Genomic DNA, 22,024 nt, shown 5'->3' with positions numbered 1-22,024 from the left:
TCAGGAATGTGTGTCTGCTAAATTTAGATGAATTCTGAAAAGTTGCATGTGAATTCAATTTTAATAAGCTAAGCCATCATTTTAAAAAACATATGGAGAGCACATTTAAAAGAATACAATATGGAATCAATCCTCCAAAAGGAATACTTCCTGATTTATTTGTTTTGCAGTTAGAGCCTGGTTTGTCAGGCTTCTTTAAAGCTGAGTATGAAGGCCCTCCTCCACTCCTTACCTGATACATGAAGAGACTTAGTCCAGGACTAAGATGCCGAGGTCAATTAACCTTAGATTTTAGTACCTGAAATTTGGCCACGTCTCTGTTTTGATGTACAGATGAAGGAAAAGAATGCTTTCTTCAGCCTTCAAGTTTCTTGTGTACTTTGGACCCCTGTATCAGAAGACAGACTGATAACAGAAAGCAAATAGATTTATTATTAACCTATATATCATTGCTTGCAAGCAAAACATGCAGAAAAAAAAAACAGTTGAAAGGAAGTTGTCTTTTTACAGTGTCTTCAATTGAGAACAGTACTTTTTTTTAAATAAACGAGACAAAAGATTTTGAATCTCTAGTTGTGGTAATTTGTGGGAAGGCGAATAAATGGTAGAAAGCAGCCCAGGACTCTTTTTTAATTTTTTTTTTTCCAAATGCCGTTTATTGAAGGAGGGAGGAGGTCTTAAATACAGGCTTACTACACAATGAGAGAACCCCTGAGGGCAGAAGTTCGCTACTGATGTTTTACAATCTTGCATCTAAGCTGTTAACGCCCAATATGCAGGATACACAGACAAGGAACTTCCCTTAAGCATTCAGGAGGGTGGAACCCGGCAGGGAATTAGCATAGGGAGGATATTATTAAGGTCAAGGTCAGCAAGCAAGGCAACAGTTACCCAAAACGGGGGCCAGGGACCTACAAGTCTCCCCTTTTACTAAAAAATGAGCTTCTGACTTAGGTTGTGTGAGACATCAGCAGGTCACCTTACCTGTCATGGAGACACTTGCCCAGGCCACACAGGCGCTCTGCCTTAGGTTGGTGAGCGCCCCCCAGGCATTACCCGTCTCTGAATACTCATTATCATACAGGCTCAATCGTGTGTGAGCTGCAGTTAACTGCTGCCAAAGATCTCAAAGTGGCGCTGAAGCCCAGGACTCTTTTGTTTTTGTGAATCTGCCCCTTGACTACAGGCCATCACATAGAAGGCTAATGTAGGAGAAAATGCAGGTATGGCCTAGTGGCTAGCCTACCCAGCTCACTGCACTTCTAAATAAGAAGCATGGCTCACCATGCTCTTGAATATTCCCAGATGTCAGAACACAGAGTTCTGAAGTAGCTGGTGCCTGGCCAGCTGAGGAGTTGGCATTCTTTCACATCTCCTTCTATGTGCTTAGAGACCCTGGGTGTATGGTGCTCACTGTCCAACCAAGGTGATATGCTAACACTGGAGAGATGGCTCAGCACTTAAGAGCACTGGCTGTTCTTCCAAGGAACCCAGGTTCAATTCCCAGCAACCACATGGCCGCTCACAACTGCCTGTAACTCCAGTTCCAGGGGATCTGACTTTCTCACACAGCCATCCTCACATGGACATACTTGCAGGCAGAACATTGATGTACATAAAATTTTTTTAAATATGTGTGTGTGGTCTGAGGTGATATGCTAAGCAATCACAGTCCATGGGCTTCTACTATATAAGTGTCTGCTCACGTGCCGATCCTGTTCCCTGAAGCCATCTCCAGAGTGGTTCAACTCTTCACCCTTTCCTGACACACAGGCATTGTGGTCTTGTTGGGCGGTGCCCTGCAGCAACATCAGGGTAAAGGCTTTCCTGTGTCTACTCCCTAAGTCCTTCAAACACAACAGTCTCTTCACCTTCAAGTAGAACATTCAAGTCTCCCAAGAATAGGAAGTACAGTGGTTCTTCTTGGGTTTCATCTTCATTTATTCCTAACCAGCCCTCTACAGTGAATGCATTAGTCTGGAACAATTATTTATACCAAGTCAAATTCACCTCTCACATGAGCAAAGCTGTACCAGGATTCACTTGGCTGTTTGCTTTTTTTGTTTGTTTGTTTCTTTATTTATTTTTATTTATTTATTCTTTTATTTTTTGGTTTTTTTCGAGACAGAGTTTCCCCTGTGTAGCTTTGCGCCTTTCCTGGAACTCACTTTGTAGACCAGGCCTGCCTCTGCCTCCCGAGTACTGGGATTAAAGGTGTGCGCCACCACCGCCCGGCTGGCTGTTTGCTTTTAAATGTGTCTACTTCTTCATTACAAATTAAGTGCACTCTGCTGTTTGAAGACAAGGGTACTTGAGTATCCCTCCTGTGGGAGCCAATGGTAAAACAGATGCTATGTTCAACAGAAGAATCACAAAATCAATGCACTCCATGTGAGAAAATACTTGAGTTCTTTAGTTTTTATTTTTCATTATAAAGCAACTGCATCCTGGGCTTAGAGAGATAGCTCAGCAGTTAAGAGCATTTATTGCTCTTGCAGTGGATCTGGGTCTGGATCCCAGAACCCACATGGCTATGGTGGCTGTGGTGATTTGAAAAAAAATGGTCTCCAAAAGGAGTGACACAATTAGGAGATGTGGCCTTGTTGGAGTAGGTGTGGTCTTATTGGAGGAAGTGTGTCACTGGGGAGGTGGGCTTTGAGGTCTCATATATGCTCAATCCACACCCAGTGAGACAGACCGCTTCCTGTTGCCTGTTGAGTCAAGATGTAAGAACTCTCAGCTTCTTGTCCAGCACCATGTCTGCCTGCATGCTGCCTTGCCTCCTGTCATGATAATGGACTAAGCCTCTGAACTGTAAGTGAGCCCAATTAAATGTTTTTCTTTATAAGAGTTGCCATGGTCATGGTGTCTCTTCACAGTAATAGAAACCCGAACTAAGACAGTGGCTCACAAGTGCCTATAATTCAAGTTCCAAAGGATCTGACTCCCTCTTCTGGCCTCCACAGGCTCCTGCACATACATGGTATGCATGAACTCACACAGGCTCATACAAATAAATAAATAAATAAATAAATAATTTAAAATAGGCTTTATAAAAACATAGCTGCATTCAAGTACTCTGATGGGTTATGGCAATTTCTTGGATCCTTATACCGTTATAAGATCAAACAGTCTGCTGGTTCCTACACTGGTCCCTGAACAGTGCTAGGGTGTTGTTCGGTTTCTGGTGATTTCCATCTCTCAACCACCTCATTTAAATAATACCGTAGCTTTAATATTTGGATAGAAGTCACGTAATTATTAAAAATAAATTTATTATTCATTTATTTATTTATTTTTGTTTTTTTCAAGACAGTGTAGTTTTGATGCCTGTCCTGGATCTCGCTCTATAGACCAGGCTGGCCTCGAACTCACAGAGATCTGCCTGGCTTTGCCTCTCGAGTGCTGGAATTAAAGGTGTGCACCACCACCTCTACCCGGCTTTTTTTTGAAGGGGTGGTTAAATAATTTTTAAAAATTCAGAGAATCTTTATAAATTGCCCTCTGCAGATACATTAAAATGGGGTAAGGAGCATTACAGGTGTGTTTCTGGGTGTATATAGAGATGGAATTATAGATGAATGGTAACAAAGGGAGGAAGAAAAGAAAATCATACTATATATGCCTAAGGGGGCTCGTAAAGGTTAATTGTAAACATTCATAAATTTCAAGGCAACTGTGGGTTTGCAGAAGTACATAGTCTCTTGCACCCAGCACCCAGTTACCCCTATTGCTATTATAGTATTTTATAATCATCTAAACTACAAACACACTACAGTGCACTAGCATTAGAAAGGCCACATTTTGTTTGATTTTGACTTGATGCTCTTACTAACCCAGGATCCCTGTATGACCCCACAGCCCATTAAACCACTGTGGCTCCTTAGACTAGACTGTGGCTGCTTCTCTCATCTTCCTTGTTTTAGATAGTCTTGACAAGATTTTGAGCTCAAGGTAGGATGTCCTCAAATTGAGCTTCCCTTTCCCACCTCATGATTGGACTGGGTGGGTAGAGGTTGAGGTTTTTGGAAGGAATAACAGGAAAAACTTATTCTCATTGTTGGGGTAACTGAACCTCCACATGAAGCTTTCTGAAAGCTGGCAGGCTTAAGGACAAGGAAGCCTGCAGAAGGAAGACTTACTGGGTGTAGACTTATGGGAAGTCCTTGCTCCCCAGGCTCCTGCGCCAGGCAGAGATCTCACTGGAGCCAGCCTTCAGTATTCCAGCAGTAGCTGTCAGGGAGGACTCATTCCCGCTTCAGGGCTGCAGAAACAAGTCCTTCCCTGCAGCTACTTCCGGCCTCCACTGCCTGCTGCAGACTTCGGGCCTGAAGTTTTGGAAGCTTGGGCTTCAGACCTGCTACCGTCAGCAACTGTCAGACCTGCTCTGTAAAAGGTTGCTTTTCATTGGGTTTTGTTGTTTGTTTGTTTGTTTGTTGACTCTCACCGTATCTCTGGCTGGCCTTCAACTCATATGTAGACCAGCTTGGCCTTGAACTCAGGGAGATCTGCCTGTCTCTGTGTATGGAGTGCTAGGATTAAACACATGTGCCACCATGCCTTGCTTTCTCCTAGAGCTTTTGAGTTACAATATTTCCCAGAGCTACCAGGGCTCTGGCTAGCATCCTACTGCTAATAAAGAGTTGAAACCTGTTTCATTTAGATCCTGTACGGCAATTTGTTTTAAGTTGTTCTGTTGAAAGGTTAATTCTGAAATGACAAATAGAGAACTTTCTGTCTTGTCTTTGTTTTCTGTGCACTCCATTCTTGGGGAGGGTGGGACAACAACTTACCTGGAGACTGAAGACAATCTCCACCAACCGCTTCATTAGCATATCATACTCGGGGCCCTGGCCATCAACAGCCCCTGAGCTCCTGGCCTAGACTACACAGCTGAGCAGCTCCTGGCCTTGACCACACAGCAGAGCAGCTCCTGGCCTTGACCACACAGCTGAGCAGCTCCTGGCCTTGACCACACAGCTGAGCAGCTCCTGGCCTAGACCACACAGCTGAGCAGCTCCTGGCCTTGACCACACAGCTGAGCAGCTCCTGGCCTTGACCACACAGCTGAGCAGTGCTTGTCACATGTTTCCACTCATGTCCTTCTCCACGTGTGTCCTTTGGAAGGAAGTCACATTACGCAGCCTCAACTGAGGGGACAGAAAAATGATGCTTCATTTACTTGAGGAGGGGACGGGGCAGTATCTACACAATTCTACATGGAATTCTTTTTACAGATTTGCCAACTCTCACTTATGAGTCACTTATTTGTCAGTATGGACTTGAGAATATTAATTTAGTACTTTGGGGTAGCGTCCAATACTTACTTACTTATTTATTTATTTTACTGCTTTATTATTTTATTGTTTCAGTGTCTGCTATGGGGCACTCTTGGCATTGGCACTTGAGTCCCTTAGAAACACACCCATTGCTTTGTGATCTGAGCACATCCTTATTTTCTGAAAGCAGAAGATGCTCCAGGGTCATCCTGTATACCCCTGTCCGTATCCTAGAGTCTGTCATTTCCCCAAGGAGCCCTCTGCCCTTTTACTTGCTATTGGGATTTAGAAGCTGAGTGTGGGATGACCCCATGGCCCTGGGGTGTGGCACTTTCTTCCTTTAAGCCTTCTGAGACAATGGAGTAAAACACATGGGTGTATACTGATTTGTGTATAAACACATATCTATAAAATATCTCCTTGGTTCTGGCTGTATCTATATTAAGTGAAATACAAGTTGTACTATTTATTTTCAGTTCTATTTTCTAAATTTTTATTTATATACTCACATACATTTTTGTGACATCTAGCTTCCCCTTTCAACTTGTGAACTCTTGTCTGTTTATGCCCCCAACATCTCTTAAAATCAAACTTTTAACTATGTTTTGCATTTAAATTGTTATTTACTATAGCCATACCGATTATGTATGTATGTATGTATGTATGTATGTATGTATGTATGTATGTATGTATGTATGTATTAGAGAGCCTTAATCTATCTTCTGTAGCTATGACCATCCTGGCAGGAATAAAGATATTTTAAAGAGACACTGCATCCTTTCCTGTGACCAACAGACCATCAGAACAGTGGACTCCAGGAAGTCCCAGTTTCCCCAGACATGATACACTGGGAAGGGAAAGGTTGAAGCCTAGAGCCAGCCAAAGGTAGAGCTTGTGTGCAGAAGGGGGTTTATAACTGCTCAGGTCACCTTGCAGGAGGGACGGGCGACAGAGTAATGGTGGCCAGGGCCACACCTTGACCAAGACCCCGCTCAGTTGAACTCTTGCCTTCTATTTAAGGCTAAAGTGCACGTCAGGAGCCTAAAGATAGACTTGGGAAAATTGGAGCAGTGGAGAGACTTCTTTGTTCCCTTCCTGATGTGACATTGACGAAATGTCCTTTGCCTGCCTCTCACTATTGCTTGTTTAGCTAAGGAGAGTGACTGAGTCTGCTTTTCAGGGGCCTGACAGGGCTGAGGAGGAAGTAACTGCTGCAACATTGCTATCAGCCATCCCTGATTCTCATCCCCACTCCCTGCCTTCTCCTCTACATTTATTTATTCATTCATTTATGTATGCATGCATGCATCTATCTATCTATCTATCTATCTATCTATCTATCTATCTATCTATCTATCTATCTATCTATCTATCTATCTCTCTATCTAGTGTGTTGGGGGTAAGACACATGCCTTGGGACATGTGTGGAAGTCAGGAGACACTTACAGGACCCCTAGATTTGAATTCAGGTGCTTGGCAGCGAGCGCCCTTGCCTGCTAAGCCATCTCACGACACTATCAGACACTCTTGAATTAATTTTCAGGATCTCTGTTTCTCCCTGCCCCATGCTGTATTCATCTCAAGGCTAGATTTATCCGGGTTTCTCATCACCTCTCTTTTCCCTTTCCTGCCTCCTCTCTCCTCCCCTGTTCTCTTTTGTGGCTCTGCTATGGTATGTTTTTCTTATTCATCTCTTTTGAGTTCTACAGGTCCTTTTATCCCTTTGTCTTAAATGTTTAACTATCGCTGTCAATTCTTAAGTTCTTAGAGAAATCAACGTATCTTAATTCCCTTTGAAATGACAGATGATTTTTGCAGTTTTTGAGTTCATTTGTGTGTGTCTTTCAGTGCAGTTTGCTCTTCTCTGCTTTCTTCCCTTTGGTGGTAGAATCTACATGCTCTATCTTAATAGTCCTTTATTATCAGCCACCAGTCAAGGGTGAAGAGGGGTGGGGAGGTCATAAAGTAGCCCTCAGCATTGTTTCAGGTTAATAGCATCAAGACTAAGGAAATGAGGGGGTGATCACTGTTGCTGGGGTTCAAGGGGCAAGGTGTGGCCTAGGCTTTGAAGCCTGGGCTCTTGGTAAGTGGAGAGCTCTCAGATTCCCCTGGTCTCAGCTGATGATGGTGACAGCCAGCAGAGCCCACAGGCAGCTTCGCTTTCCTATGCGGTGGGGAGCTTTGCCTAGGAACATTCTCTTCTTCTCCCCTTCACAAGCTGGGTTCTTAGGACTGACCACAATAAGCAGAAATCTTCCTAGATAGGCCTCTTCATAATGTAAAAGTTCATTTCACAGAAATGCTTGCTGTCAATATCTTAGAAAACAGGGTTACCTTTCGTTTTCCCTGACTTTGATTTCACAGTATTTCAAGTACCCTTTGGAGTTTGTGGCCTGGGCTGTTGGCCACGTCTTTATGTAACGGAAGATGGAAAGGTTATTTGTTTTTGTTTTTTCAGCATTTTTTTGGGGGGGGAGCAGGGTCTTTGTTTCTGTTCTATGATATATAGATTTCTGGGAGTTTTAAGGACTGTGGTATAAAATGCTTTATTGGATTATATTTCACTGGAACAGCCAAGGGCTTTCTAAGTCATCCGTCCCTGACCCCTTCTATAAACTGGCAAAGTTGGACAACTCAACACCGATGAGTGTGGTTTACAAGTAGTCAGCATTAGAGGGTCCCTCTGCTCAAAACGCCCAACATCAGGCCCATTTTCAGGGTCTACCTATCCCTCCCTCTCTATAGCCCTGTTTACCCATCTGCTCTCTTCTGTCCAGGGGAGCTAATGTATGTGGAGCCTTGAAGTAGGTGGGTGACTTTGCTTTTTGATATTACACAAATTTCACTTCGTGAATGTGGCTTAAACAAGGGGAATGGAGGATGGAAAGATGACTCAGTGGTTCCAATGCTTCCTGCTCTTCCGGGTGACCTGAGTTCAGTTCCCAGCACCATATCAGGCAGCTCACAACCTCCTACAGGAGCAGATCAAGCTCCAGGGAATCTTCTAGCCCCCAAGGGCACCTGAATGCATACATTGTGAACACACACACACACACACACACACACACACACACACACACACACACACACAATTAAAATAAATAAAAATAAATCTTTAACAGGGGAAATGGGCTGTTTATAAAAACCACTATCACACCGTTTCTATTTGACAGCCAATACTGATTCCAGGGCTGACAAATGATCATCAGGCCAGAGATGAGTAGGGCAGCATCCTGCTTGTGTTGTGCATGGAAATCGAATGCCCGCCTTTGTTGTTTATTTTTGCTTTTTTGAGACAGGGTCTTAGAGGCTCAGGCTGACCTTAAACCGTCTAGGTAGCCAAAGCTACTCTTGAACTACTGATCCTCCTGCCTCCACCCAGTAAGTGCTGGGATTACAAACCTGCACATGAAGTTTGTATTCCCATGCTCTTGCTCTGTGAGCTAATTCTGTGGACAGGCAGCATGGCTTGTGAGTTAGCAAATCCCCTTTCGAGAGTATTTTCATCCTCACCTAAGCAGCCACAGAGTATAACAAGACCACTCCACTTTCATTCAGCAACGTTATTCTTTATTGAGCAATGGGCCCATGTGTACACTCCTCAGAAATTTTAAGGGAAATGTAATAGCATTTGCTTGGACCAGTGAGCCATGAATACACTTCGAGGTTTCACATCAAGAACTTCATTTGTATTTACTGAAACTGGAAAGTCACAAAGGAACCTTTGAGGCAGGCATGCTTTGGAAAACATTCTAAGGTTTGCACAATCATGTAAAATTAATTTTAAGAGAAATGGGGTAGATAAAGCCAGCATACTGTGTTAGATCAAAAACCCTGGCAATATGTCAGAGAGTCTATTTTATTTCTTTATAGGTCACGGCTAAGCACTGAATATTCAGCTTCCTTGACAAACATCAGCTTCCTTGACAAACAGACTTCAGTTCCTGCAGCAAAATTCCTGTTTGACTTCTTATCATCCTGCTCATCTTTAAGCCTGCAGCAAGCGGCAGCAGCACTTTAAAAGTGGAATTGAGCCGTGTGAGTGGCTGCATGCCTGTGATCTGAGAATTTAGGAGGCGAAGGCAGAATTAGCCACTCAAGGCCGGCCTGGCCACTTGGGAAACCTATCTCTAGCTAACTAAATGAATAAATGAATAAACGAATTTCTCAAGTGACTCTGGAAATGGTGATGGGATGATATGTCCGAGATCCCATCACCCACAACCATGCCAGACTGTCGCTGTCTCAGCTAAGCAATCACATCTGCAACGTGTGCAAAGTAGAGAGATCCCTGCCATCTCCAAATCTGCTTGAGCTTCAAGTCTACTGCAACCGGATGTAATGTATTCTTGATCTTCAGAACAGGACACAGGCAGCGTGGGCTCACTGTGAATATAATCGAGAATGACTTCTGCTTTCTAATGCGATCTGGCTGTCTACACTCTAAAAATAACTTTGCGTCTTGAACCTTCCACGCTTTGTTTAGGGCACTAGACAGTGCTTAAGGGCGGAAGGATTGGTGAGTGTCTGATAGTTGCTGTTTCTACAAGAAACCAGAATCAACACACCATATCTTTCGGAAATGACATCCAATGAGAGCCTCTGTGGGCAGCTTTCTAGGGGCAGGCCCCAGCCATGAGCATAGGGCCAGTTCCTTGGGGGTCAGGGGGGTGGAGTGAAGAGTGGAGGGTTGGGGTGGGGGTGGCAGATGATGCCAAAGCCTCCACTTTCTTTAGCCTCCACTTAGGGGGACTGTCTCATATGTATCACTAATAATTCTTCAGCCAACTGTTTTGAAGTCTGGGAAGGAGTGTCTCTTCTGCTTCCATGTGAACATGAAAGCACCAATAAAAACCGCCAGGAAGTGGAGGGTGCACTACAAAGAAGGCCTCAGACATAAGCACTTAAGTCCCTGCCTCCTGAAACAAAAATATCTTGACTGGGAAAACAGTGTGATCCTAATTACCGGGTGGTGGTAGGCAGCCCTCCCCAGCCTTGTGGAGGGCTGGAAAGGGGTAAAGAGTGGTCTTAGCAACCTCAAAAATTCAGGAGCATTATTAGTAAAGTAAGGAAGGCACTTGAAGAGAATGTTTCAGGCAGAATAAACCCTTCAAAATGAAAAAGTCTTTCCTAGCCCATGTATGGAATTGCTGAAGCAGCAGTACATACCTGAAAGACAAAATGAATCAACAAAAACCCCATTTCCCTGCACACTGCAAACATGCTTGGCACTGCACTGAGCACTTTATGTGGATTAGTGTGTGATGGAGGTAAACACATACCACTGACATTCTCACTTCAGACAAGAAAACCCAGGCTAAGGAGGATTGGTTTACAAAGGACCCATGCTAGGATTAGAAAGTAGACAATGAATGTTCTATTGCTGTGAAGAGACACCATGACTACGGCAACTCTTACGAAGCAAAGCGTTTAATTGGGGCTGGCTTACAGTTCAGAGGTTTAGTCCATTGTCATCAAGATGGGAAGCATGGCAGTATGCATACAGACATGGTACTAGAGAACTAGCCTGAGTTCTACATCTGAATCCGCTGGCAGCAGGAGAGAGCCACTGGGCCTGGCTTGAGCATGTAAAAGCCCAAAGCCCACCCCCCATGACACACTTCCTCCAAGGTCACACCTCCTCCAACAAGACCACACCACCTATACCACTCCCTAACGACCAAGCATTCAAATCTGAGCCTGTGTGGGCCATTCCTATTCAAATCACCACAGTAGAGCATTTGAGTCTTCAGGCCATATACCTCACGAGGCAAGGTGCATAATGTTCTTTTTAAGCTTTGCCTTGGCTCATTTTACAATGTGAAGGGAGCGGGAAGGTGGGTGGTTGAAACGGAAGAGGTCAGTGAGGTTTTGACTTATGTGAACTCTATCAAACTCTTATGGAGTCATCTGTGATAGAAGCTAATTCTGACACAGAATGTTTATCTCCTAAATCCCGTGGTGTTACATGGGTAGTAACCTAGTAGACACCTTTACTCTTCTTCATCAACATGTTGTCAGGTTTATGTCCAATCCTAGAGAGAGGGACTGATTCTTAATGTCTGGCTTTGAGTCTTATCCAGTGAGCTGTTAAGTCAGCCACTCATTCTTCTACCCTGTGGTACCTGGGACCTGTGCAGTCTACTTACTGGGGACATGGGATCATATAATGGCTACTGATTTAGCTATTGATTTAACCCTCTGCCCCATCATTTCCCACATGCACCATTTCCATCTTACTACTGACTACTGCCAGGTCTGCCTATCTTCGTGATCTGTCAGCTTGACAAAATCCAGCTGTTCTGGATACACAGCACTTGCCACAGTCATGGCCCAGATGCCCAAAAGAACGGTTTTCCCCAGGACATGCTATTTCCCTCTGTCAACTGCATATGGTTACAAAATCCTAAACGGGATTCTCCCACCGGGGCAAGCCCACAAACACGACACAGTATCTTCTCCCATCTCTGGCAGCTCTGACAACACTGGGGGCTCAGAGAGTACACAAGGAAGAAGCCATTGCAGCTGCATGGCCCCGGCACACGGCTGATACTCCCAGTGACACGCCACTGGACAGAACTTCTTTTCCCTTTAACAGTGGGTTATCAACTGCGTCTTAGTTAGGGGGTGGGACTTTGTACCCACTTCCCTTCGCTGTGCTAAGGTTTCTGTCTGGCTTGAACTTGTGCAGGTCTTGTGGGTGCTGTCAATCTTTATGAGTTCGTGTATTACCTTCTCTGATGTGCCTAGAAGACTCTGTTGCCTTGGCGTCATCTACCATAAAAATAAAGGAATAAAAATCAACAACTTTCCTTGACCACTAGAGGCCACTGTCCTCACAGCTTCTCTCACCCTACCAAAGGGCCTGGGAAGACTCTAAATCGTTCATAACTTTTCATCAGCAAAGTTAATCTCTCCTTCCTCTCACACCTTTTGTGTGAACAGAACATGCATTATTAGAGCAAAAAATAACTAAAAATAAAATGCAAACCAAGGAAGTGAGGCATGGCTGCGTGTAACCCTAGCACTGGAGGTGGTAGAACAGGTGGATCTTGAGGGCTGTCAGCAAGACTAGCTAGGATGGTAAGCTGCTAGTTAGTGGGAGACCTTTTCTCAAAGCAGTGAGGCAGTGATGAAGATACACACCTGACGTACCACGGTGGCCTCTAAATGCATGTACACCTACACACCTGTAGACATGTGCTGCAGACACACAGACACACACAATGCATTTGCCAGATCAACAATGTGTGTGTATATGTGTACATGTGTATTAATCTCTCTCTCTCTCTCTCTCTCTCTCTCTCTCTCTCTCTCTCTCTCTCTCTCTCTCTCTGTTTTATTAATCTCCTTTAACAGATATCATACTGACACAGTTGTTACAATTGGACTGCAACCTGAAATTTGTAGTAGTACGCTGTCATCTTCCAGGGCCTAGATGTAGGAAACAGATCCATCAATTACATGGGAACATGGACTTCCAACTCACAAGCAGTCTCTAAAACAGCACTCACACTGATTCCCAAGAACAGTTCGAAGGTGGGACCACAGGTCTGTTTCTTTAGCCATGTATGGCCAAGTATTTTTAAAGTTATGTGAAGAATTTCCTCTCTAGGCAGTAATATTACCAGCCCACTGCATAAGTCAGTTTATGTGGTTCAATTTCAACTTTTAGGAATTTTTAATAATATATAAACCATATAAAACTATATGAATTATATAAAATGGTTTCAAAATAGTGTACTTTGATAAAGTTTCCCTGTATTCCCAATTTTCTGCCCTGTTTCTTACTAACTATGCATGACTTAGTTTGCATTTAAAAAGGGTAAATACACTAACTCAGTTTCCTTTTTTTTTTATTAGACAACTGATATGATGGTTAATTTTGTGTCAACCCGACTAAGCCATGGAATATCCAGATATCTGATCAAACATTTTGGGTATCTGCATGGTGTTATGGGGGGAGGGACTAACATTTAAGTTGGCAGAGAAGTAAATGAGTGTCTGTAATGTACATGTGGCTCATCCCATCCGTAGCTCTGACAAGAACACAGCTTACCTGCCTGGCCCCTAGGAAGGGATGTCCTCTGGTCTCACTGCCCTTTCCTTTCTTAGGATGAAAACTGAAGCCGCAGCAGCTCTTCCTGAGTCATGTGTCTAGTTGATGCTGCAGAGATCTTGAGATCTGTCACTCTTTCCAACATCAAGTAACTCAACTCCTTACAATAACCAGTCAACAGTCCTACACACGGTTTTTCTCAAGAGCCCTTAGACACATGTAACATGCCACAAATCTACTTCCCTATCTTCTTTTCCCCCCAAGTAGTATATTCTAAAGACTATTTTTTGGAGCTATTGACCCTCTGGCTCTCTCTGGCAGCGCCACAGGACTGTATGGTATGGATGTAACAAGTCCTTCCAGTCAATCCTTAACAGACACTGGGTCATTCCAGTCTTTTGCTATTACAACTAGTAGGGCAGTTACTATACCTTAACCATTTTCTGGAAGATAAAAAATTAGTTAATTTCATGTGCTATTTTGTTTGGTGGAAAATTAATGTAATAAACACCTTTATACTAAAAGAAATCAGCCAGGAGTTGTGGGACACTGTAGTCTCAGCACATGGGAAGCTGAGACAGGAGAATCATGAAGGTCAACACTGGAAACACACAGATCCTATTTTTAAAGTAAAACAAAAGATAGGAAGGAATCCTACATGAATACAGAATCACCAAAGGGTGTTACAAGGTATGTTTGCATATGTTTATTTTTCATTAAAATTTTCTACAGAACTTGATAAATTCTTTTAAAAATATTAGGGTAAATCATATCCCAGGTATCAATATGAGCAATCTCTTATTTCCTACAATCATCTCTACCACTGGCTGTAGGAAAACGCTGCTAAATTTTGCCAAGATGATGTGAATAACACCTAATTGTTCTTTTAGCCGGGTTCCCTGATTACCAGTGAGGTCAAGCATCACTATGGATTTACTGAGTACTGATATTATTGACTTGTTTTGCTTACCAATAGTGTCATCTTGGTATGTCGGTCTACCAACCCTTTTTTAAAATTTATACCAACTACTTTGTGGGCCCACAGAATGTATTTTAATTCTTACAATATACTTGGGTCCATTCTTCTTGAACATTTTACGTATTTAAGACTTGAAGAATCTGTTAAAAAACTATAGTATAGATTTGTTTACCCTGATACTCCATACATAAAGCTGCATTAAAATATAAGTATTTAAAGCTTTACTCCCCAACTTTGATACTGTTAAATTGTCAAGATTATTTTGAGTAAAAACTTTGTATTAGTATTAAGACCAAAGCATGCCAATAAACTTACATAACAATCTGGCTAAACACCTCATTTAGCTAATTAATTCCCCAATATACTAAAATGTTTTTTCCTTAGAAAAAGATTTCCTTGAATCATGTTTCAATAGACTAATTGTTATTTAGGTCCGCTGCAAGGCTCTAAAATTCACCCCTGCACAGTGAGTTTCCCTCAGCTTCCTCCCTGGCTGCACCTACTCATGAACAGACGATCTCATGTCTTTATTTGACCATGTATTTTGGTGGTATACATGTTTCAGATGATAATGGTAAGGAGGGAAGAGAAATACATCTTTTGAAATCTTTCATGTATGAAAACATTTATTATAAGCTCATATGTAACTGAAAATCTGACTGGCACAGAATTGTGCTAAAATTTTTTCTTCAGAATTTAAAGTCATTTCTCCTTGCAGTTTATAAATTTTTTTTATTGCATATATGACTTTTTTCTTATCCTTACCTCCTCACAGACTCTAGAATGTTTGGTTATTATGATCTGAATGTGTCCTTGCCCAATGATGAACCAAGCCACACCTCAATCCCCAATGATCATAATAATATAGAAAATGGCCCCTTTAAGACGTAACTGGGTCCTAGAAATGAAGTTCTCATGAATAATGCCTTTAGGAGTACTCATGGAAGGCCAGCAGGATGGCTTACGGAATAAAGGCACTTGCCTGAGTTCAATCCTGAAACCCACACAGTGGAAGGAGAGAACCAACTCACCCAAGTTGTCCTCTGATCTCCAGAGATGTATTGCAATGCACGTGTATATGCACGCATGCACACGCACGCACGCACGTACATTTCCAATGAAGCTTTGTCTGCCCTCTCCCACCATGTGAAGACACAGCAAGTAGGCCCCTCCATTAGGAATGTGACCTTACCTAACAACAAATATGCTGAAGGCTTGACCTTGAATGGAAACTTCCAGACCTATTAAAAACAACTGTCACTTGTTTATAAACTACTCATAGTTTTTTATAGCAGCTGGAAGAGAGTAAGACACTGCTAAAACCTCTAATGTTGAAATCCTAATTCCCAACACAAAAGTACAAAGGAGGCCTTTAAGAGGTAATTATGTCATGGGGATAGGGCCCTTATGAATGTTATTAGTGTCTTCAAGAGGTCCCAGAGAGCTAGCTAGTCCATTCTGTCTTCTAAGGACACAACTAAGAGGTGTTTGGACCAAAAAACCAGGCCTTTGCCATACAAAAATCTGCTGATTTCTTGACCTGAAAATTTCTCAGTCTCCAGAACAGTGAGAAATAAATTTCTGCCATTTATAATCTACCCAATGTATGCTATTTTATTACATAACATCAGCCCAACTAGAGCATTAGTATTAGTCTTTTTCACTATGTATTCTGTTGGTCCTTCAACCCCTACAACTCAAGCAAATATTAAGAAAAATGGATGATGGGGGATACATGCTAAATTCTCCCCTATGTTTTCTGATTCCTCAACCTATAGAACTTCATGGAATGATTCTCTGATTTTACTTTTTACTTTCTAAATGTCTTTTTATTTACATTTCTAGAAATTGTCTGAACTTTATCTTCTAATCCTCCCATTAAATATTCAATTTTATAATATTTAAAAATATATCCAATAACTGTGCTTGGCATGGTAGCACATGCCAGCAATCTCAGCACCAGGGAGGTAGAGGCAGGAGGATCAAGAGTTCAAAGTCATCTTCAGAAACTTTGAGGCCAGACACAATTTGTATGCATCTAGTAATTTCTTTACTTCCCAAAATGTTTTAAATATAGGTTTAAAAAAAATTTACTGTGGTTGGTTGTTGCTACAAATGACTCCTAATCTGTGGGAGTTATTGAGAAATACTTTTACAGTATCATGGGAACTGTCTCCCTGACGTGTAGAAAAGGAGAAACATTTATTCCATCCTCACGTTTCTCATGTCCTTTGCCCTCCACCTCAGAACTGCACATGGTGAACACTAAGAGGGCTCCTACACTATTCCATCTGGTGTGGACAGGGACATCCTAGGGAAGGCAGGCAGTGATATGGAGGGAGAGATCCAAGGCAATGCCCAGCTGTAGTCCAGTGCGGCTGGTCAAGACAACAAAGAACTGGTTCCTAGGGCAGCAGCTAGAGTATGTGGCCGAGAGTACTTCTGCAGTGAAACACAGTGGGATCTAATATACTGGACATGGTGAGAACTTTTTCGTTTTTTAAATGTTTAACCTTTAAGCTTGGTTATGTTGTTTGCCTTGGCTTCTAACTTTCAATGTTCTCAGTTATCAACGGCCCAGTGATGTGGGGTTATCTGCTTGACAGAAGGGGCCTAAAGACCCAACAAGAAGTATGGGAAGAGGATTTTCCATTGTACAGCTTTAGTGGAGTATGGCATGGCTGGCTCACACTAATGAGAAACTCTTAATAATTGTAGGTCTTAAGCCAAGTGCGGTGACGCATGCTTGGAATTCCAGCATGCAGGAGAATCAGAATTCTAAGCCAGCAGGCCAGCTAGCGCTACAGAGAGACCTGGATCAAAACAACAATGCACACATGCAGGTCTTTTCTCTTGTGCTAGCCACCCTAGGCAGAACAGTATCTTCCCAGCAAGGCTAGAGTTGAGGGAGATGTAGGTCTGGCTGGCCTGAAGCCCCACCATTTAGCTGGTCTTTAGGGTCCTCTGGCTAGTTCAGTGCTTGGTCCTGAGTCATGCCTGTCCTTGAAGTCTCTTGCAGAAAGGACAGGCAACAGGGGATCTGAAAGTCAATTTTTTTTTTTTTAGACCTATAGAAGTAATTCAGTTCTAAGTGCTACTATTACCTCCAGCTCCTAAAAAGGAGGGGCTCTTTAGTGTAAGCCCACAGACTTTCAAGACTTTTTTTTCTTACAGTGTTCTTAGAGTAAAATTCATATATAAAACAAATCTGAAGAAGTGCTTCAAAGAAAACATGTCTGAGAAGAACAACTATATGGAAAACCATGGTCTAACTTAAGAAGGAACCCTCAGTTCCTGAGGTAAGACCACAGAAGAAAATGTGGGCCAATGACAAGAAGTTAGGACACATGCCAGAACTTAAAAGGCAGAACCAATCAAGATTCAACAGTTACTTTAGCTGTGATCTGAGAACGCTAACTGGAATCCTGACGTCACTGGTCACCATCTGGGCAAGAATGAGGCAAAGAGCTTAAGGCAAGGCTATTTATAGGAAATTCAAACAGTTCTTGAACATTTTTGACCAAGATACGCCATCTCGCACTGCAAGTCTCATCAGACAGAATAATCACGCTGAGACACACCACTCAGTCTGGGACACAAACAGCTTCCGAATGACTCAGTGAGCTTCTGAGGAATAAAAGCCTGAGTATAAATTGAAAAAGTCAACACTGACAGTTGTTTAACAGTGGTAAAATATACTTTTATTTGCTTTGTTGAATCAGAAGGTTGTAAAAAAAATTATTGCTAAAGTAGATACCAAGCAAAACAGAAGGTACTTTAGAAGTCCAGTTACCTTGGAGTTTATTTAAACTAAGGAAAAGGTCATGTTTTCATGCAATACATACTTGGTTCTTTAAATAACAATTGTGACAAACAGCAGGAAGAATTAGAGAATGCTGCACTTGTGATCCATACAAAACATCAACATTTTGGGTTGTACATAATTAAAGAAACATCTCACTTTTCGAAATACTGTAATAGCCAATATATAGAGGCATGCCTTTATGTGGGCATAGGAATGCAATTTAGAAAAGAAAAAAAAAATCACACGGGAACTATTCAATTTCTTTAAAATCACTGAGCAAGAAAAGCAACATTGAACTTTCATACTGAGTTTATGCAGCTTCTATACAGTACCTTGACTTCAATCCAAGAGCCAAGTTAAGACTCTTCTATTTTTGGTAAACAACTGCATGGTAAACTTAGATGACTTTCCCTCTGGATTTTACCTGGGAGTGGCCTTTTTAATATTTTATTTAAAAGAGGGCAGGTTTGGCACTTTTATACTGATGTCACCAATGTTAATATTTCTTGGGATCTCAGGAAGATTCATATTCTTTACAGCTGATACAGCACGGGCTGGAGCTCCTGCTAAGCCAGCCTGTATACAGAAGCAAATAAAAGAAAAAGAAAATGTACAACTCAGGTGTGGCTCATTACAAACAAACTTAGCAACGGAAGACAATGATAAAAGGTTTTCACATAACAAGCTTAGAGACCAGATGGTAGTTTGAGTCAGTATGAGATGATTACTTTGAAATACTAATCTATAAAGAGAAAACAGTTGACACATTAGAAAATACAGTGAATACATGCAATAACAATGTAAAGAAAGATTTAAGTACGAGTTATGTATGCTACCCAGATACCACACACAATGTTCAAATAAAACCTAAATTTTAGCTACAATTTAACAGACATGAGTTTTGAGGAGTGATTTATATTAGTTTCCTTATTAAACATCTTTTGAAACAATCATGACAGGTTGTTTTTATTTTAAAATGGAAATTATCGTCAACATATGTTTGTGAAATAAAAGCACTAGTAATTATTTAGCTTCTTCATTCAGGGCTAAGCCCTTACATTTCAAAACAATGAAATTGGCCTTAATACTGCTGGGACTCTTCCAAACTCTAAAACATTAAAAAAAAAATTACACCTTTAGGGAAGCCTTAGTCCAAAAAGAGTAATTCTGCCCAAAGCTGAAACTGCATGGAGACTCTCCCAAGCAAGCCAGTAGTGGAAATCTAGTGATTAAGCATGCTTTGTCCTCTGAATTAGACTCAACAATACATGCTGAGTTTCAACCACACAAACTTGGAGAAAAAAACAGTATATATAAAGAAATGAATTTCAAATTTCCAGTTATCACCTTTAGTGCTTTGGCTTCCTCTAGTAGAAACATTTATAATTTGTCAAATAATTTAGACAAAAAGTGTTAGAAACTACACTTAAAAATGAAAGAAAAATACATATATAATGTTTTGAGTTCTATTAATAGGCTTCACTGTCAAGCTTTAACATACAGCAATAAGATTTCATTGTTTTTAAAAATTCAGACTATATAAAAAGCAAAGCCAACAAATATATCTGAGTTCAGTGGCATTGTTTCACACAAAACAAACAAACAACCCTTCTCCTTTGCTCAATTACATATATGAAAAAGACAATATCCATGAAATCAGAAGCAGTAGTTTTAAAGTCCCTTTTCGTAATTTACATTTTTTCTTCCGTAATCCTACCTCTTTTAATTAAAATAATAATAATAATAAAGCTGTTGTTACCTGAGAAAAATCTTGACTGATACAAAATAGGCCAGTGTAAACTATTTGCTGAATAAAGGATACAAACATTGTTAAGCAATAAAATAAAAGCCATGGATTATCAATTTAGGATTGGAAATAGGAAAATTAGTAAAACTGTACTAATAATTAATAGATATGGTCTATACAGGCAATGATATGGGTGAAAATGGATAAAGGCTCCATACCCAAGTCCACACAGGCTGGGAGAATTCCATTTCCAGAATTGAATGGAGGTTGTTTTTGATGCAAAATTAAAAATTTGACTGACTTCTTCATTTGTACCTACCTGAAACAATGAAGTTTATGGTGTACCCCACTTCTTTCTCACCCTCCAAAAGTGTTAAAGATACAACTGAATATCTTATCTTCAGAATGATATAGCTGAATATATATCATATTCAAAAGGATCTTTAATTTGGTAATTTCAAGTAAAAGTCTTAGCTATCAAAATTTAGAATGACTGAGGATCAAAGAAGAATCCAGTTCAAAGAGATTTGCCACCCTGTAAATTTTCTTTTCCCAAAAGTATGTTGTCTGCAAGGGATCAGAAATTATTTTACAGTTGTAGATATCTGGAACTATCATAATTTTTCCAGGAAAAGGATTTGGTAAATTTTCAAATTCCAAGATCAATTTGCTACTATTTTAGCATTTGAATTTCCATAAAGGATTACATACAAAAAACTTAACTATGGAAAAGTATTTGAATCTAAGTATTTTAAAGGCTATAAATTATTAAAAGGCTTTATTATTGTGAAAAAGCATGTGTCTTTTTACTGATTTTATATTTTACCTTTATAAACAGGAAACCTATTTTTTCAGTATTAATACCGGGAAGCCTTGTTTTCTATAACACCATGTGTACAGCTAACTAAGCTCAGGCAAGGAAAAGAAAAACATTGCATTTCATTTCATTAAACTGTTTCTGTGACCAAAGATGGTGTCAACTCTTAGCTGCTAAAGAAAATATATAAAGTCATCACAGGAACTGATTTCAATGGCATTTATGTGCCACATCCTTACTGTGCAAAACCAGAAGCTTCTAAGTACAACCATCTACATCTCATCTAAACATATGCAGCAAGCTGTAGACATGCAGAGGATGGGGTTATTTAGAACACGCAGATGAATTCGAGAATCAAATTATTTCTCAAGCATGTTCACTGCTTTTGTGTAGTATGTATATCAAGAGAGGAAGTAGTGATAAACCATGAAATATGTGTCTTAATTTTAATTGTGCCAATATTTAAAGAGAACAGACTCTGTAGAATATATGAAGAAAAATAGGACTACTGATCACCACACAAAGCTGACATGAGCTATAGATGTCTGAATATAAACCATGACTTAAACAAAAAGACTGTGTTACTCACAGAACATCAAAACAGAAAATAAATTTCATTTTCAGACGTCCATGACTGTCAAGTCTGAAACATGTTTACTAAAACATAAAATGTGGAAAAGGTAATTTCCCATTAGGAAATCCATTTTCTGACACGGGTGAAAGTAATTTTCATCTTGCTTAAGAATTTTTTTCTTTTGGAAGATGTACTCAAACATATGTATAACTTTTACTAACAACTTTTCCAACAGTAACATTTATAGAAATAAAGTTTACCTCACTTTTTAGTGGTATATAGATATGTATAATTTTAAAATGTAAAAATAAGCTATTCTTGACAGTACAGTATAGCTTGTGAAGATTTAAGACTGCATAGTGGACACAGAGCAAAAATAGGAAGAATGGAGTTCTACTGGAGAAATAACTTGTTTCCGTCTGTTACACTCGCGCACTACCGTGGCGGCAGCTAAGCAGCGGCCACTCCACTAACAAAAACAAATACATGGATCCAAAGCAGCTAAGAGTATGAACTGGATGACAGAATGAAGTACCATAGAGAAAAGAATGGTCATGTTTTCTCTCCCATGAGATTAAATAAATTAACAGAATTAAGAGAAAGAAAACAAAATGAAGTCTGCAGGTATACCAAAATGAGGCCAAACAGATAGAAGACTTGTACAGACATACTCTTGGAAATTTCAAGCACCTGAATCACAAAGATAGTAATGGATGGATATGATTTGTTTTTGGTTTTGTTTTTAAATTGCCAGACCCAAAAAT

At 40.8% G+C, this 22,024-nt stretch overlaps 1 protein-coding gene across 7 annotated transcripts in view; it reads right to left on the bottom strand.

The window, feature by feature from the left end:
- Positions 1-378: 378 nt before the first annotated feature.
- Positions 379-22,024, bottom strand: part of Ap3s1 (adaptor related protein complex 3 subunit sigma 1) — a 62,480-nt gene continuing 40,834 nt past the window's right edge. For 2 of the 7 annotated variants that reach the window (XM_076555219.1, XM_076555225.1), the window contains one exon: positions 17,993-18,698. In XM_076555219.1, the coding sequence (XP_076411334.1) occupies positions 18,570-18,698 (129 nt within the window). In that variant the 3' untranslated portion in view covers positions 17,993-18,569. Of the gene's footprint in view, positions 406-17,992; positions 20,189-22,024 lie in introns of those variants that run through there. The other 5 variants (XM_076555220.1, XM_076555223.1, XM_076555218.1 and 2 more) reach the window with 5 other exon arrangements.

Source organism: Peromyscus maniculatus, chromosome 19, assembly GCF_049852395.1.
Source record: "Peromyscus maniculatus bairdii isolate BWxNUB_F1_BW_parent chromosome 19, HU_Pman_BW_mat_3.1, whole genome shotgun sequence".
In the NCBI taxonomy this organism is placed as follows: Eukaryota; Metazoa; Chordata; class Mammalia; order Rodentia; family Cricetidae; genus Peromyscus; species Peromyscus maniculatus.
This window is presented reverse-complemented; position numbering and strand designations above follow the sequence as displayed.